Source organism: Lutjanus erythropterus, chromosome 15 (genome assembly GCF_056507025.1).
Source record: "Lutjanus erythropterus isolate fLutEry1 chromosome 15, fLutEry1.hap2, whole genome shotgun sequence".
Classification (NCBI taxonomy): Eukaryota; Metazoa; Chordata; class Actinopteri; order Lutjaniformes; family Lutjanidae; genus Lutjanus; species Lutjanus erythropterus.
Genome location: NC_139331.1, coordinates 11,270,266 through 11,285,264, shown reverse-complemented (window position 1 = coordinate 11,285,264; position 14,999 = coordinate 11,270,266). Strand labels below are relative to the sequence as shown.

At 40.3% G+C, this 14,999-nt stretch overlaps 1 protein-coding gene across 1 annotated transcript in view; it reads left to right on the top strand.

Annotated features, from left to right (window-relative positions):
* Positions 1-10,905, top strand: part of tshr (thyroid stimulating hormone receptor) — a 31,882-nt gene extending 20,977 nt beyond the window's left edge. The window contains exons 6-10 of the mRNA XM_084736745.1: positions 632-709; positions 1,994-2,062; positions 4,730-4,807; positions 7,903-8,091; positions 8,581-10,905. Of these exons, the coding sequence (XP_084592871.1) occupies positions 632-709; positions 1,994-2,062; positions 4,730-4,807; positions 7,903-8,091; positions 8,581-10,030 (1,864 nt within the window). The 3' untranslated portion in view covers positions 10,031-10,905. The remainder of the gene's footprint in view (positions 1-631; positions 710-1,993; positions 2,063-4,729; positions 4,808-7,902; positions 8,092-8,580) is intronic.
* Positions 10,906-14,999: the final 4,094 nt, after the last annotated feature.

Sequence of the window (14,999 nt, the reverse complement as noted above, 5' to 3'; positions counted from 1 at the left end):
GCGATTCATTGCCACATTAATTCAGAGCCATTACTCAGGCTATCATAAACCAACAAGGCTGTCAGCAAGATGATAAGCCATTATCAGCTTTTCTTCCTGCACTATATTTTATCCTGCTTAACAGAAAGATGAATGTGTTCTTCCACTGCAAAGAGAGCTTTTAGATTTTCAGATTTTTTGCAGTGTCATAAGGAATAAAGAATGATAGGGCAATGGACAAAATTATCATCTCTTGATTTGTAAATTGTAGGGATTATAAGAAATGTGGTATCAATTTTGAGAAATGCTACCACAAACAAGACCACTTATCATCATAAATTTGATTGTGTGTTACACCAAATGTTACATAAACAGAGTTGTGCGTATGTGCTTGTGCGTGCGTCTTTGTTTTTGAGTCAATGAGCATCTGTCTTTCTGTGTGTAACTCTCTGCATGAAATGAGCCGCATCCGTACACACGTCTTCACATCTCTGTGTCATCACCCTCTCAACTCTAATTTAATTTTCTTACTCAGCCGTAATGCTTGAGAAAACATTCATCAGCTACATTCCTCCCTGTGCCACTTTCCAGTGAAAGGTATTTATTTACAACACCACTTCATTTCCTCTCTATTCGGTGTCTTCTTTTGCAGGGAAATTGTTGATCATCCCTACATCACTGAGATCCCGAGCAACTCGTTCCGTGGCATCACCAGCGATGTGCTGACAGTGTAAGATATCTTCAAGACCAACCACATGCACACATGCACATCCATACACTGTACATAAATCTACAAAAAGATTAATACACTTAAACAAAATGTATAAAGGAAATATGAACTTGCAACTTGAAAATCACCTAAATATAATCCTGCCAAAAATGCCTTTTTTTTTAGTATTATAGTAATTTTGTGAGGAGAAAAAGGGGTGAACCTCACACAAATTACAACAAAAAAACCCTAATAAATGTTTGTTCCTCAAAAGTTTCTGTTTTAACCAATAAAAAGTTCTTCTAAGTGAAGATTCAAAGGTGTTTCTTCTTTTATGCTTCCCAAAACTAATCATTTAAATCACTATATTATTACACTTAGTATACAAGTACACAGGGCAACATAAAATGGCACTAATCCATATAAATGTCAGAACTGATCAACATAGAATAAAAAAAAATTAAAATAGCACTTTTATATTACTTAAATATTTGAGGAATACCTGGAAAATGAAATGATAAAACAGAAAGAAAACAAACCCACAGAGTCGACCAATTACGCAACCACATATCAAGGGTTAAGAATTTCCATTTGTCCATGCACTGTACTGCGTCCAGCTCCATGTCTCATGTACATCACTTTCTGGTTAATGTGGCCACCAAATAAGAAGCTTAAATCTTTTTTCTTTTACATGGACACCAATTGGAAATTGTGGTATCACTGATTTCACTATTTTTCGATACTTTCCCCCACTTGGATTGCATCAGATTTTTGATGTTAAAAATAATTTTTTATGAGACTAGAACAGTTGAAAGAGTTTCTGTTGCAATTTATGTAGGGTCGTGTTGCGTAATGGTTGTACTATTATCCCTAAATCCAATCCAAACCCAAAAATATCCACTAGAAGTATTAGGGATTGGTCAAAATTACCTCATTTTAAAAACATGTCCTCACTCTGAACTCACTCGAATCTCCCAAAGATAGCAAAAACAAATACACAGACATTCATACACAACAGGCAATCACATGTATGCAGTTAGGTTTGGGAGCGAGAGGAGGGGGATTGCAATTTTAATCCACAAAACAGAAAGTGTCGGCCTAAAAACCGCAAAATTGCACAGGCATATAAAACCTCAGAATAGAATGTGAAATAAGTAGGCTCTACTTATCTCTGTCACTGCGGCGCAGCACTGGTTGAAGCATCGACACATGGAAGATATTTTCATCCAGCAGATTAAACTTAAAGAGACAAATTCTAATCAGTGCTATTTTCTTATGTTCTTGTACAAACTTATTTTGTTTCAGGATGCTGTATGGAAACGGCTTCAGAGAAATCCAGCATCATGCCTTCAATGGGACCAAGCTAGATCAAGTGTAGGTATTTTATGTAATGTGAACTTCTCCAACTCCTTGTATGATTAATTTGACAACTGTTGTAGGAATAGGTTGACATTTTGGGAAATATCCTGTCTTGCTTTCTTGCTGAGAGTGTGATGAAAACGATGATAGCCTGCGACTAATCTCTGAGAGGTAAATGTATCGCTGGAACCAGCAGCCATTTAGCTTATCCAAGCTTAAAGTCTGGAAACAAGGAAACAGTTAGCCTGCTTTTGTTTAAAGGTAAGAAAATCCACTGATCAGCATTGCTAAAGCTGACCTATTAACAAGTCATATCTCATTTAATCCTTACAAAAAGATTAGTGTAACAGCAACAGGTTTTTCACGGGAGGTGCTGCAGGAATCAGTCCTAAAAATTAGGAACTTAGTTAGCAGATTAGCACGTCATCTTGAGGTCAGTGGTTTTTTTGAATGGGTTTTGCATTATTTGTCTGTTTGGTTCTGCAATATAAAATATGTCAGTAAATACCCCACTGCTAAAATTTGAAGCTTGTATGTGTCTTAATGAGACTGCAGGTTGTCGCAGACATTAAACATCATCACAACAAACAATCATCACTTAGTGTTTGTAATACTGAGTCATACAAATGTGGTGTAAATTGTTTATAGCCTGCAACATTAACTTTTTAATTCTAGCGTTTGCATTTATGCTACAAAAATCATCTAAGGAGTGTTCGTTTGAGATTATCTTGCTGAACAAAATATGTAAGTATCATAAACTTTTGTTCCTCATAGAGTGTATTTTCTGAACTAATCCAAAATCTAATGGAAAAATCCCCTTGTTTTTTTTGGTTTATTTTTTCGTTTTTTTTTTTTTTTTATGGTGGTAACATGAGCGATGCTAACTGGTTGGCCTACAAAAATACGTCATCCCTGCTGCACTCTATTAACATGTCATCTCATTTAATCCTTACACAAAGCTAAGTGTAAAAACAAGTTGTTTTTGTCTTTATGCGAACATTAAGCTAAGCTAACTGCTGCAGGCTGTAGCTTCATATTTATTTAACACTTCAATAACCATTTACCATTAATGGTAAATTCTAAATTTTAGTTCATGGCTATTTCACTGTTAAAAAAACCCAAAACAAAACAAAACAAAAAAACAAACAAACAAACAAAAAAAACCCAATGAAATGATAATTAGTAATGTTACTGATTATTAGTGATGCTATAAATTGTGATCAGATCTGGTAATGTAATCACAGTATAACTGTTTTCTTTTTTAATCAGCTATGATACAATATAGTTCATAACTAATTAATTTATAGTACACAATCTAGTGATTAAATTGCATAAAATATAGCATTACTAATAATTAATAAACATTATTATTATATCATTACATTGTTAACAGTAAAATAACTATTAACTTCAGTTTAATTAACCAGCAATTTACCATTTATTAATGATGGTAATTATAAAGTGTTACCTTCTTATCATACAGAGATGACAGTGGTATTAATCTTCTCATCCGACTCTCAGCAAGAAAGAACATAAGCCCAATTCCCAAAATATTAAACTATTTCTTTAACAATTTCATAATAATAATCAGAGCAATGTTGTAGAGTTGTTACTCATGTATTACGTTCAAGGGTTATTTATTATTCAGTTGATAAGATTTCACAATTTTAACAGTGTTTTTATAAGATTAAAATCTTAAATCACTTTTTTAATTTTTAATCTGGCACAATGTCTTTCATTGGGACTTTAAAATAAGTCAATTTAGAGGTCTTACAGTTCTCAAAAAATTAGTTTGCTCACTATTTTGCCTGGATTAAATCATCGCTGACATCTGGCATGTATATTTTTCTTGCCCAAAATTGCGCTACAAAAGCAGCGGGATCATAGTTGGGTCTCTACAGGCCTTCTCATATGAACTCAAAAAGGGCCTAAGCCCAGCTCTTGATTAGTACGCTAGAGTTCTCATGGGAAAATATGTTTCCAAAAGAGGGTATCAGGAAGTCTGCATTAAGAGTTCCCCTCTCCCATACACTCAGTGACACTGGACCCCGAGATCTGTGTCAGACTCAGAGAAATCAATTTTACACGTGTACATTCAATAGCTTCAGTTGGATAAATTACGAGACAACGGGTAACATGTTTTCTTTCTTCTTGTCACACTCTGGTCCAGAATCCTGCACATTCAGGATATGAGGCATTAATGATATTAATTTAAGACCCCTCTCCTCTTTTACAACACCTACACACATCCCAGGTTCTTATAAGAGCCCAATTAAGCCATTGGTCGGCGACTAGTGATTCTTCGCACATGGGTGTTTGCATTGGCGCCTGATCTGCTCTGAGGGGAGAACTGATCCCAGCACAGCCTGACCAAGACAAACACACCCCTCACAGGTCTTATTATCCTTATTAGATTTAAGGGATTGAAGGAGATGTGTAGTGAGGGTGCAGAGTGTTTAAAGAGTTCACCATCACATCTTATACTGCCTAATTTGAATCAACAACGTGAGTGAGACCCTTTTCTGTCATGTTTCACCTCTGAAATGAGAGAAAATAAACAGAGAAGTGTGCAGTGATGAGGCTTGGGAAAATATTATGCCATGCCTCGCCTGTGTCAGTCTGATTGAAACGTGAAGGATAGCTTTTCTCTTAATAAACTTAAATATGTGCTTTCCTGTCCAGTGACATTCACAGGAATAAGTATCTTACCAAGATGGATGAAAGGGCTTTTGCAGGGACCATCAGCGGCCCCATGCTTCTGTAAGTACCTGAAGGGCTGAAAATTTGAGCCCCTTTTATTAACTATGTTTGTAGTCTTAGTAGGGCTGCACAATATGGTAAAAAAAAGTCATAATCTTATTATTTTGGCAGATGTTGCAATATGATTCAAAATTAGAGGGTATGATAATCTTTGCATTACAATTTTGATTGATTGATGATGATGATGTGACATGTGTTGGTGTGTACAAAAAACACATCTGGAGAACAAGATTTGTTGACCAGGTCATCTCTGCAGCACTATAGTACTTAAGGCATTGGCTTCACGTTCCACACCTGGAAGCGCCGCTCACTGATTAAATACAGAATCTATAATCTGTATTTACCAGACAGACAGATATGAAAGTGATATAAATCTTCTCATCTAGCTCCCTGCAAGAAAGACAAATATTACAGTTTCAATGGTACATTCCAACTTTACACAGAGCAACCATTTTGAACTCATATCAGTAAATAATAGCTCTAGTTTGGTAATGTCATTATTCACACCATGTCAAGTTAAATTTCCTATTTCATTATGTGCAGACTAGATGAGACATGTCTGCAAAGTGGGATAGCATATCATCAAAGAGTAAAAATCACTCCTGCACAGATGTGTCTTCAACCAGGAAATCTGAAACGCATTGTGTGCAAGCGTGTGAGGCAGAAACTTCTGACGTTTCTTTGATACTGTCGCCTTTTTTGTCATTCTCAGGGTTTTTAAAGCCGAGTCCCTGTTTTTAAAGGTGTTTGATGCCAAAGCCCTCTACCACGGCTATCTAGTTGCTGTTATGGCTCTGATCTAGCCATTAAGTGTCTGGTTAGGTAAATGGGTTCGTGTGCAGGTCTTCTTCCTCTGTTCCACTAAGGAACATGTCCTGAGTGAGGTCACCTCCATGAGGTCATGAGCTAAACATCTGGGAATGACAAAATCAGACTGACACTCATAGAGTCTGTGCTGCCTTTTTTTTTTCAAAGCCTTACACAATGTGCCCCATGAGAGGAAAGAGAGCAAAGGACAGAGAAGTGAGGAGAGCAAATGGGACTAAAAAAGAACAATTGAGTACTTAGCAGATATGAAATTGCATGGCTTGTGTTTCTTTTATTTAATCAAATTGAGCAGCACTTACAATGACTTAAAGGTTTAATGGGTTGAGAAACTAAAGAAAGCAAAAGAGAGCTTGGCCTCTACTTGGCCCCTAGAAGGGGGGGAGTGTCCGGTGCTGAACAGCGGAATGTCCTGATAATGGGATCACACAGGATGTTGGTGAGATCGTCAATCCCCTGCATGTCTTTGTCCCGATGAGGTTGAGCTGGCTTTGGCATGACGGCCGAGCGCAAGAAATACCACATGTAATTGTTTAAAGATGATGAAAGAGTGAGGATTTCACTCAAGGAAACAGATGGAGGGTGTTGTTTAATCCATCTCTGAGCTCTCTGGTCTCATCATGTCTAGCTCCTCTGTAGATTTGCTGATAGTACGTTTGGTCCAGTGTTTAAAGGTGCTGGGTGGCTCTTTCAGGTAGTCAAATGAAAGTATAGTACTCATCGTTATTTATTAGCATCCAGTAAGTGCATTCTTGTATGTTATCCACTGCATCAGGGACGTAGCTTAGCCCCATCTGTGGCCTCAACACTCCGTACTCCTCTGTGATTTGGTCACATGAAGTTCCCTACGTAGACCTTCGGAAAAATCAAAACATTCTCATGATCTCACAGGTGTCTTCTGTCTGCCTGGAAAGACAAACTGTTTGACAAGGGCGAAAGCAACATTTAAATCCAGTATTTCCACAGACTGCGCTGATCACTGCTACAACCTGTGCAGCGGACTTAACATACGCTCGAGCGAAGAAGAAAAGCAGTCTGTGGAAATATTTGATTTAAACATTGGTTTTGACCTGGGCAAATATTTTATCACTCCTGAGAGAAAGCATACATCTGTGAAATCACAAAACAACCTTTGAATATGAAACCTGCAGCTTCACAACAGGTAAAAAGATTGCTTAGGAAAGGCTGTGTGAGTGGGTCATGGAGTAACGTATGGAGTGAAAAGACAAGGCTGGATTATGCTCCCAAACGGAGACTTACAAATACATTGGGCATTACCGATGATTGCCAATATATTTGTGCAGGTATGTGTGTGCACCAAAAATTTATGTTATGTTACATTCACTACGTTCAATAAATAAACAAATGGAACTAAAAAAAGAAGAGAAATGTTCTCACGCCTGTTTTCCCTATTAAACAGAAGAATAGAGCCAAAAGCCTTCTGATTTCAAGTTTCTCTTTAGCGAACTAAAACATGCATAAATTGCCTTGTTAACTCCATAAAACACACTTCATTTAACCTTGACAGACAGAAACAAGATAAAACTCACCAAAAAAAAGGTCTCAGTCTTTCCACTGTTATAATAATCATCAAGTCTGGTTTTGGTTAGAATAAATCCACAGTTTACAGAGTTCGATGTGAAAATATCCTGATTCTACAGGCTGATTTCCTCTCACTCCCACCCCGGCTCAGTTGGTGCGTACTGTACCACTGAATGAGAGTAGAAGCAGCTCTCATGCAGACCATTGAATTAGCTACATAAAATGACCAAAATCATCCAAGAAGACCAACCAGTGATGGACCAATGACCAGTCCCCAATATATTCTTCCATTCGCCCAACCCATGAACAGCTGCTGATAGCTGCGGACTCCATGGAGGCGTAGTAGTTCTGTTTATACTACTTTCTGGAGTCTGCGTTCCACATATCCACAATAGATCGGTGTCTACAGGGTCAGTACAGCGGCCATGTGGACAAATCTGTGAACAAATCTGCATGGTCACAAATAATTAGGCATATGCAGATGTCCTCTGTATACACCCTCTTATGGCAAAAGTTACTCCATGCAGATCCTAGTGGACCCTTGCACACTTATAATTGCTGAAAGTATAACACCGACTTCACAAATACAGGAACGTTGGCAAGAATTATTGGAGCCTTCCACTTTCCTTTCATCACGAGTCTACCAATATTACAACCAAAAACACAAATGTTAATGCATCTATTGAATCTAAATTCTTAAATTCTTTAACTTCCTTTCTGTCTTAAAGAGACGTGTCCCAAACAGGGATCACCTCCCTCCCGACCACAGGTATGGATTCTCTCCGGGAGCTGAAAGCCCACGATGCCTGGGCCCTCAAGAAACTGCCGCCCATCAAAACCTTCAAGCACCTCACCATCGCCAACCTCACCTACCCCAGCCACTGCTGCGGCTTCAAAAACCTCAAAAAGAAGCGAGGGTGAGCGTTCATCAATTCTTCATTTTGTACTCAACCAAAGTACTCATGGGAGTCAGAAAAGTCAAGTGGAAGCATCACGAGAAGTGTGCCCATAAGACAAACAGTGTCCAATAAAATGCTCTTGTAGTCTGCTTTTTGGGTATATTTGGATGATCTACCACAGTGAGTGGGGCAGCTGCACTTGCAGGGTGTGGATTTTGGCAGGGATTGAATCAACTCCTGACGTGTTTACCTATAACTTCTTACAGTACTTCCATAATTAATGTCAGTCATTGCTGTTATTGTAGGAAGAAGGCTGAGCCAGACTAATAATGACTCTCAAAACAGGAATCACTTTTCTTCAACTGGATATATAAATTATTTCATTTGATTTGACATTTAGTGCTGGTCTGCAGTGAAGTCAGGTGTGTTTTTTGTCTAATTCAGGACTACAGCATTATTTTATGGACTCAGTCTTATGTGTGTTTTTGTGTTGTGTGTGTTTTTCAGCTTCTTGGAGTACATCATCTGTAACCTTACTGCTTTCTACGACCAGCATCACAAGCGCTCTGTGGGGCCCCTCCGCATGCCCTCCCTCCAAGGGGACAGCGTGGTGGAAACAGTCCCAGACCAGGAGCTAAATGACGGAGGTCACACAGAGTCCCACCAAGACTGGAGGAGAGATGACTTCCACGGCAGCCTCCACTACCACGCCTACTTTGGGGGTCAGCCAGATGAGGATGTGGGTTTTGGAGAGACCCTCAAGAACCCCCAGGAGGACACCAGCCAAGACTTTGACAGTCGTTACGATTATGTGGTGTGTGAGGAGGGAGAGGAGGTTGCGTGTGCACCAGTGCCCGATGAGTTCAATCCCTGTGAGGACATAATGGGTTTTGGCTTCCTGCGAGTGTCCGTGTGGTTTGTGAGTCTGCTGGCTGTTCTTGGAAATGTGGTGGTGCTCCTGGTGCTACTCACCAGTCACTACAAACTCTCTGTCTCCCGCTTCCTCATGTGTCACCTGGCATTCGCAGATCTGTGCATGGGGATTTATCTGCTGCTGATTGCATCTGTAGACCTCTACACCCGAGCCGAATACTTCAACCATGCCATAGATTGGCAGACGGGTCCTGGCTGTGGACTTGCAGGTTTTTTTACGGTCTTTGCCAGCGAGCTGTCCGTCTACACCTTGACGGTGATCACTCTGGAGAGGTGGTACGCCATTACCTTTGCAATGCGGTTAGATCGCAAACTGCATCTGCATCACGCTGCAGCTGTGATGCTGGGTGGCTGGATCTTCTGCCTCCTCCTGGCCCTGCTCCCACTGGTTGGGGTGAGCAGTTACCAGAAGGTCAGCATCTGTCTCCCGATGGACACTCAGTCCACAGTGGCTCAGGTCTACATCTTGTCAGTTCTGGTCCTCAACATCCTGGCCTTTCTGGTTATCTGTGCCTGCTACTTCAGGATCTACTGCGCAGTGCACAACCCTCACTACCACTCTGGATCCAAGGATACCAACATCGCCAAGCGTATGGCTATCCTCATCTTTACTGACTTCTTGTGTATGGCGCCTATCTCCTTCTATGCCATGTCAGCTGTGCTGGACCGGCCGCTCATCACCGTTTCCAACTCTAAGATTTTACTGGTGCTCTTCTATCCGCTCAACTCTTGTGCCAACCCGTTCCTCTATGCCATCTTCACTAAGGCCTTCAGGGGGGATGTATTCATCCTGCTCAGTAAGGTGGGCCTTTGTCAGCAGCGAGCGCAACTCTTCAGAGGCCAGACAGTCTCATCAAAGGGCAGCAGTGGGACATCTCAAGTCCGTAGAGACAAGGACAAGATTAGGAAAGGTGGAAGTCAACAAGAGGTGCCCATCCACCTGAAGAAGTGCTCCGGACATACCTACCAGCAAGCTGTCTGCCAGCAGACAAGCCCTGAAGAGAGCCAGAGCCTGAACACGTGAGCCAAACACCAGCTTGAGGTCGTAAAGCAGGACAGCATCATGTGGGACAGGAGAGGCCTTGAAGTGTTTGTGGACAGATCTGTTTGGATATTTAACAGAAAGCTCCAGGATTCGGTATCTGCTTCAATTTTCAGGCCAAGTTCAGCTGTTTTCACAATTTCGGCTGTGATGATTTTATGGTTCCAGTTGTTGGAGAATATCAAGTGTCGCTGAAATATGAGCCAGACTTCATCTCACTTATAGTCCTTTGTATTTGGAGGGACTGGCTAAAGTAGAGCAGAGATTATTAAAGGAAGATTATCAAAGATAAAAACTCAAACATGAATAAAATCTGTTTTTTCAGTATCTTTAATTATATCTTGAGTTTAATTTCAAATTATCTCTGCATAGTCTGGCATTGACAGACAAGGAAATATAACAGTACTTAATTTTCCTGTGGTAAGACCTTTCTGAAGAGCCCTATTTATACTTGGTTATTGTGTCAAGGACAGCCTGCTGGCTCAGTGCCGTTCACAGTGGAAACTTTATCCAGATTATGAAACTATAGAAACACTGCATTTTCTTATTGTCTTATCAATACCTCTCTATGTAATGTCAATAACCAATAGGTTTTGGTGATTTATGGTTGAAAACAGGACACTTTGTCTGTTTGTATACCTGAAACTCAAAAGTAAATGTCAACTATCATGCTGGAAAGAGAGCAATTGCACTCTGAAATTGTACTTTTATGTGGCTTATAACAAATTGATGTATCACTTTCTTAGATTCATAAAATATTTGAGTACTTTTCTTTTTATTGTCATTGTGAATTTTTCAATGTAACCATATATTGTTAGTTTCATTTTTTTCACATTCATCAAACAAAACAGTTTGAAGAGGTAACTCCTCATCTCCAGGGCATGTGATCCAATTACAAAAGTAAATACAAGACATATTTTGATTATTAGCAATTTTCTACAAATTACAGACAGGTATGATAATCACAAATATATACTGTTAAACCCTTGTCTCTCCACTGGAATGTCATGGTTGTTTTTCTAGCATGATCGTGATATTTTTCCATCCTCTTGCGGAAACAAGTGACTTATACAATCAGCAGAGATAGCTTTGCCTTTGCAGGGAGAGCTTAAAGCAAATACAGCTGAGACACGTGTGAGCCGCACCGCTGAAACTTGTGCGATATTGAGCCATTATGAGTTAAAGGACACCCTCTGCCAATGGCAGCTTAACATCTGGTTAGCATTTCATCTGCTGGGTGACATTTTTTCAAGGAAATATACAGATGAACAGGGGGGACTTTCCAGGAAAGAGGGATAATTTCAGACCCTTTTGTGGAGATATTTGACCAGACTGCTGTACAGTTTGTTTCAGCTTGAAAAATATAGAACAAAATTCCTAACTATATCAGTCTAAGGCACTCTTATAGCATCAGTGAGTTTGAAATGGTTAAAACCTCAAAGCTGGAAGGGTTTCTAGTTTTAAAGTTGAAAAAATTAAGAGTGGCATCTGCTCGCTGTGTTCCAGACTTGACTCACACTGTAAATTCCGAACAGACTAACAGGACATCATTTTCAGCTGAATGTTTTCCACAGCTCCGTGTCCATCTCTTCCAATCACCCATTAACAACAACCCAGTGCGGACCCTTCAAATGCTAAGCACACGGAGATGGAGAATGATGTGCCTGGCTGCATTTGTGAGGGCCTCCTCCCTTCCACTGCCAGTTAATGTTAACTCACACTTCAGACTTGTTTCACAAGTGTGCGCTTGTCTAGGTTGATAAAAATCAAAGTCACTGCACATTTACGTGAGTGACAAGCAAATCCTGATGGCTTTGTTTTTTCAGTACGTATGTAATAAAAATATCAGAGAATTGTAGGTTGTGTGCATGAAGGTCTACAGTCTAACCGATAGTCAGAGAGGGCCAAACAAACTGATCGAGACTTGGTCCGGATTTATTTTGATATCCTTCATGTGGCTGGTTCTCAGGCCTGCCTGATCATTCCTTTCCCGGTATTTCAAATAAACCCATCTCAGAGCTGTTCCTCAAATAAGCAGGGCAGGATCCGACGATGCACCTCGCTAACACCAGATTAGGTTGCTAAACTCAAATACAGTGGGAAAAGAATTGTGAGTGGGACTGAACAGAGAAACTGAGATTTCTGTCAGGATGTTTAGAACAGCTCTGGCGGCTCAGAGGAGGTCACAGTCTTCAAGTACAGTATCCGTCCAGCTCTTGTTCTTGGGAACATAAAATCCCTGCATTTATGACGTCATTCCTTACGTTGTTCCGTGGGCCAGTAGGCATGGACAGTCCTCTTGAAGAGTCAAGTTCCTCTCTCTTACAGAAAATGCTTGAGTGACTACTAGAGCAAACCATTAAGTTAAAGTAAGTGAAAACATTTGTCCCTGTGTTGCACTGAAAGTAGTTCTACTCAGTAACATTTAGGACACTAGAGTTTTTTCTTCTGTCACTAAAGATTTCACCAAGACACACAGCTGATCCATGAACAATCTACCACCATGCAGGACAAAGAATCTCACTCTGTGCCTTATATGTGTGGATGTCTTGGCCATTACAAAGTCCTTGGCATTGCTCAGCTGGAGTGCATGGCATCCAACCAAAATGACTAAATCAGAATGCCATATTGTTCATTAAATGTGCACAAGAGGAAAACCTGGCTAAAGGCCTCTGTCAACAAATAAAGTATTTCAATTACCCAAGTGTGCCAACTTTGGTGGCTGCAACTGGCAAATGAGGCTAATTACTTGTGCACTGATCCTTGCAAAGGACTGCTCTTGTGACAACTTAATTTTTACAGCATCTCCTAATAGATACCAAAAGATGCCGGGGCCTTAAGCAACTGAGGTGCACTAAGAATGCAGATTTGGAGACTTTGCAGCACAATATTTGAACTGCTTTCTTTTGCCAAAGATAAAATCCAGCTTTCTCCGCATTATTTTCTTCCTAAGGAATCTCACCTATCAGCAGAGGTGTTAACACAAATAACATGTTTTGAACTTGAGCCAGACTCAAGTTTTGAGTCTGATGACTTTAAGGCTGGGTTATACTAAAAACAAACCATGTCATGTGATTTGTCTTCTGATCATGTCTAAAAGCAAAAAAGGTATAAGCTATACTGACCAACCACATTTTAAGGCAGGACAAGGTTTTCTTTAATACAGAGATATCTGCATGCACTTTCATTTTTTCTCTAAAGCCCTATTTGCAAGGGACTACTAATACCAGGAGACCTTGGGTGTAGAAATTACCCCCCCATGTCTTTGTTTCATGTGGTGCATTCACACAGGATAAACAAAGTCTGTATTTTGCTCAAATTTACTGACGTTACTCTCCAGATATAAAGTCAAAGCGCTGCGTAAAATCAGCGTTTCAGAAGTAGAACACCTGTTCTTCAGCAGCAACATTAATAATATAGTTTGGAGATGGTTTCTCCACTTTCTGCATGTATTACGGGCATAAATACACATTTGCAGTGAACCTCTGTAAGCATCAGTCATTTTAAACATCAATATAGCCAATCTCACAGCACAGCTGTTGACTGCTGTTCAGCATTTTATGAGCTGCCATCAAATTTCATACTTGCTCAGTTGTCTGACAACAGAAAACAGATGTTAAAAAAAAATACAACCCCAAATAATCAAGATGCAGATTCATGCGACTAACATCACAGGACCTCTGTGTTTAATGTTTAATGGAATTTTTACATTACAAATTACAGACATGGCAGATTTGCACAGGAGTAAGATCGCAGATGACCTCTGTTGTACTTATTTGTACAAAGAGTGTGTGAAGAGAAAAAAAAGCTCTAAAGAGACATCCAAACCCTCCTTACTTTCTTACGTCAACACACCCACTCTGAAGTGGGCATGAATGTAAAATTATTGGAAAGGTCTTGGCTTCAGATGCTGTTTGTACATCCAACAAGCACCTCAATTGGAGCCTACTGCCATCTTTACCTCATGCTGATTTATTTTGTTAGTCTGCAAAACTGCTGGAGTTTCACAGGAAAACGGCATTGCAGAATCTCCCAAACAATGGAAGTGAATGGTGACCAGTTTTCAAGCAGAAAAACAACCCCAAACAGCCTGGCGTAATCCAAGTCTCCTAAAGCCCCAGCATGCCGTTAGCACACTGTCACACCACACACACCCAGTTCACAAGGTGTGCTTGCACACATGAATGTGGCTCCGAACTAAGGATCTACAGTGAAGATTTAGGCTAAAAATATGGTAGAAATTATTGTTTCAGGCATTGCATCATCCACTATCTGCATTTTCAAAATTCTCTGGAAACAGCTTCCGAGCTAGCAACATACAAGCTGAAAATGGCAAATTAGCACTTGGTTTGCTGACGGTACAGACATAAACAAGCTAGTAGCTATTTTGCAGGGGCACCGTCTCTGCATCCTGGGCCTTTCCTGTATAGCAGCGTGATCATGTGAGGAGCCAAACCTTTCTCCAGCACTGAGTATTGTGGAGTTAGGTCTAGCTATGCAAGTCTATTTGACTCAAGACCTCATAGCCAAGACTTGAGATTTATTTGCGACTTGTAAAAGAACTTTCTCCCACCTTTACCTATCAGACACACCACTGTACATTCATAACGGGACACTGTAAAAGACATAAGACCATGAGGGAAACCAGGAAAGGAGGAATCTCCATTAGAAATGGATAGAGGCTCTTTGTCCCAAAGAGCTTCACATTTTCTGAGACTACACGGTAAACTCAACATAGCACAGCCAACAGGCCTGGCTACTACATTCCAATGAAGCCTACAAACTCTATTTTGCCATGCAGCTGATTGGCAGTCACCGTCTGTTAGCTGGTAAGCAGAGAAAGCTATAGAGCCTAAGCTAGACATCTCCAGGGCCTCATTATAAGGCTCATTCGCCAGCAGCTCAGACTCTTATGTCTGAGTGCCCAGGAGTAGCAACAGGGCCCACTTCA